Source organism: Oryx dammah, unplaced genomic scaffold (assembly GCF_014754425.2).
Source record: "Oryx dammah isolate SB20612 unplaced genomic scaffold, SCBI_Odam_1.1 HiC_scaffold_11232, whole genome shotgun sequence".
Lineage (NCBI taxonomy): Eukaryota > Metazoa > Chordata > Mammalia > Artiodactyla > Bovidae > Oryx > Oryx dammah.
Window position 1 is genome coordinate 992,479 of NW_024080625.1, and position 3,699 is coordinate 996,177.

General features: G+C 40.6%; 1 protein-coding gene across 1 annotated transcript; it reads right to left on the reverse strand.

Annotated features, from left to right (window-relative positions):
• Window positions 1-378: 378 nt before the first annotated feature.
• On the reverse strand, window positions 379-3,039 carry LOC120861236 (olfactory receptor 8S1-like). The gene is made up of 2 exons (XM_040236870.1): window positions 2,267-3,039; window positions 379-541 (listed from the first exon to the last, which is right to left on the reverse strand). Exons 1-2 carry the CDS (start codon window positions 3,037-3,039, stop codon window positions 379-381), a joined length of 936 nt encoding a protein of 311 aa, XP_040092804.1.
• Between the last annotated feature and the right edge of the window lie 660 nt (window positions 3,040-3,699).

Consider the following 3,699-nt stretch of genomic DNA (forward strand, 5'->3'; position numbering starts at 1 on the left):
AAATAATGTTGCCATGAACATGGGGGTGCAGATAACTTTTTGAGTTAGTATTTTCATTTCCTTTGGATATAGTCCCAAAAGTGGACTTGCTGGATAGATAGTGGTTCTGTTTTTGTTTTTTGATGATCATCCAGATGTTTATTGAGAAGATTTTCTTGTGTGGTGATTGGGTCCTCTATGGATGGCTGCCATTAGTTCTGTGGAGGTTTTCCCATCTTGCTTGACTGTGAGAAGGCACTGGGGTCAGAGGAACTAAGGCTTCTGTTATTCTTGCTGAAAAACATCTCTAAATAAGTAAGCTTAGAGATGAAGCTCTCTCCATCTCCTCTTCTTTCCCATGACTTTTCCTCTTATTATGAAGAAGCAGTAGAGCCTTGCTTAGAAGGTAAGCTTGGGTTTCCTGGTCAGCATCCTCCTTAGAGCTGCCTTCACCTCCTGGTTCTTTAAACTGTAGATAAGGGGGTTCAGTAGTGGGGTCACCACACTGTACTGCAAGGATAGCACTTGCTCCAGGGCTGAGCCAGAAGGTGGAGTCATGTACCTTGAAGAGAATTGCACAAAGGAATAAAATGAGCTCAGGACAGTGGCCACAATGATGTTGGCAGCCATGGTTCATTCCACCCCAGACTCTGCAAAGAGGGTGCTCAGGGCTGAGTCAGCTATCACTGGTAGAAGCATCTAGAGATGACTATTATCTGTGAGAAGTCTGTCATTTCTGCCTTTTAACACCTCCATAGATGAATTATACAAAACATTATAGGAGCTGCCCCAAGGAAAAAGGAAGTTCTGTAGCATATAAAGTGCTACAGATTAGAACAAAAAATAATTTCATGCATTTCTGTAACACTTCACTTTTCAAAGTACTTTTCCTTAATAATTATGATGACAATATGAGGATTTTTTCCTTTTCTTTTTTATATATATACAGCTGTTTGTTCCCATCGTATGATGATTATTCCTTACAAAACTATATCCTAGTCCAAATAATGTTGTCATTTTCCCCAAACATTTATGGGGAGTTACCTCAGAATCATAGCACATTATTTTTAAATGTGTAGTGGAATAAAATTTTGTCCTTTTTAGTATGTTTGTCTTTGGCTTAGAAAACAAGCTAAGCTTTGTAAATAAAGTGAAATATAAAAATTTTGTTTTAGCTTGAGATATGAATCCAAAAGAGTAAGATTAAAATTTTGAATGTAACTTGTTAAGTGTTACTGAGAGTATTTTCCAAAGAAGCATTAATTTTTTTTTTTTTTTGCAATTGTGCCATTATCATTGAAATGTTCTTTTTGGTTTGCTGTGCTTGATTAAAAAAGGTATTCATTTTACTGTCATTTTTTAATTTTTAAATTATCCCTTCTAACATATCTGTGAAGTAGGTAGGAGAAATCTTGTACCTCCTTGTGGCAAATGAGGAAACTGAGACAAAGAGAACTGCAGAGATTTGTCCTCAGGCTCAGATGAGCCCTCCTAGACCTTTCTTTATTTTTTCCCATGCCACACTTCTTACCAAGTAACAAACAAGTGAGAAAAGTATAGAGCAATTTGTGCAAATCCATCTCCATTTCACTAGTAGAGAGCACAGGCCATTAGTTACTGTTTCCTAGGAAGCAAGGACACATCAGCTAGAGCTGTTTATGTTTGAGAGAAACATGGTAGAAAAGAACTTGCAGTTTCAAGTCAGGGAGACTTGGTTTATATTTAGGTTCCATTCCTAGCTGGTTCTGGCAACTTTTGTAAGGTACTTGGTTACTCCTGAAACTCAGGTTTCTTATCAGAAGTTGACATTAATAATATTTCTCCTGTGTTGTGATGCATATTAAAGTTGAGCTATTGTATAGTAGATGCCTAATAAATAAACCAGAAATAATCTGTGGAGACATGAACTTCCAGTAAGAAGGAGAAATGGCATCTGTTTCAAGATGATGTATTTTATTTTATTTTCTTGTCTAGCACTGAATAAATGTCTACCAGAGGCCCTGTGATTTTCTTTTGATGACTCTGAAAATCATAGGTTAATGAAAGTAAGAAAGTCTTGACTCCTTGTATTAATTTATTTTTCAGAGTAGACAATTGAGGCCTCAGAAAGAAAATGGATTTTTAAAAATAATTCACACATCAGGAACAGAGCCAGAACTAGAATCTAGGCCTACTGATTCTAGTACAATTGTTTTCCTGCTACTCTGCAATGCTGTGTCTACAGAGAAAGTTTACTTAGTGTGAAAAATATCCCACATTTACATTCAAAGGTATAGCAATGACATACCTGAAAATTCCTGAACCATAAAAAGTGGTGACCACAAGAAAATGAGATGAACAGGTAGAGAAGATCTTGTTCCAACCTGTGGCAGAGTTGATCCCCAGGGCTGTCAGGATAATACAGGTGTAAGAACCCACCAATAGGACAAGAGAACCAAGGCCCAGGACCACCAAGGTGGTCAGGATAGAGGCAATGCTAACGTAGGGGTCAGAACAGGCCAACAGGAGCACTGGAGGAAGCTCACAGGCAAAACTGCAGATGAGGCTGGGGCCACAGAAATCCTGCTGAGCTAGGAGGATGGTGTTAAGCAGGCCAGTCCCCATTCCTATGGCCCAGGAGGCTCCTGCCAGGCCAGCACACACCTTCTTGTTCATAGTCACTACATATGACAGCGGGTGGCACACAGCCTGGAACCGGTCATAGGCCATGACTGAAAGGAGGCAAGCTTCAGTGGCCCCTGAAAATATGACCAAAGAGATCTGGGTGAAACATTCAAAGAAGGATATAGTCTTCCAGTTGGAAAGGAGGTTCTTTAACAGCTTTGGTACCATGATTGAGGCATAGAAAGCATCCAGGAAGGAGAGGTGACTGAGGAAGAAGTACATGGGTGTGTGGAGGTGGGAATCAGTGCTGATCACCAGCAGCATCAGCAGGTTCCCTGTGAGGGTCAGGAGGTAAATCACCAGGAATGTTACAAAGAGTACTGCCTGGATCTGAGGGTTGTTGGATAGTCCTTGGAGAACAAACACAGTGACTCTGGTTGTGTTCCCAACTTCCATGGAGCATTTGGGCTTTCCTTCAGAGGCACAAGAACAGAAAAGAATGCTCCAGTGTGCTATGAGTCTCAGAACATTACTGGGGATGAAGTGTCATGAATAAGTTTCAGGGCTAACCCAGGACAGATTGTGTAGCAGAGGCAACCTTGCCATGTCAGACCTCATCAACTCTTTCCAGCTCCGGGCAAGAATCTATTGGCTAAGGTGGAGACAGTGGGAAGGAAGAGTACAGAGAATCAAACTTAGAGAGGAAAGAGAGAAAAAAGAGATTATTGAGATTGGAGAAGGAATCAAAGGGAGTTGGAAATAGCCACCAGTGCACTGAGAAGTACTGTTTCCAGTTCCAAAAAGAATGGAGTTCAAACCACAGGAAGGCTCACTGGCATAGTGAGCAAGCAATAAACACGTTGGCTGGCCATCTGGCTGAGAGTCCATGATGCATGTTTGCATGATTGGCAGAGGTATTGTGACAGCTGATGATGGCACAAGACCTTCCTCTGTCACTGTAAGTTCATGAATAATTCACTTGACTTTCTTACCAAAAAGACAAATCAAGAAAACTAGATGGTTTCTAAAGTCTGTTCCAGCTGAGAAATTCTGAAGATTGAGGGACAGTCTTCCTTGGGTATCTCTGATACTGAATGGAAACCTTTTTCCCTTCTG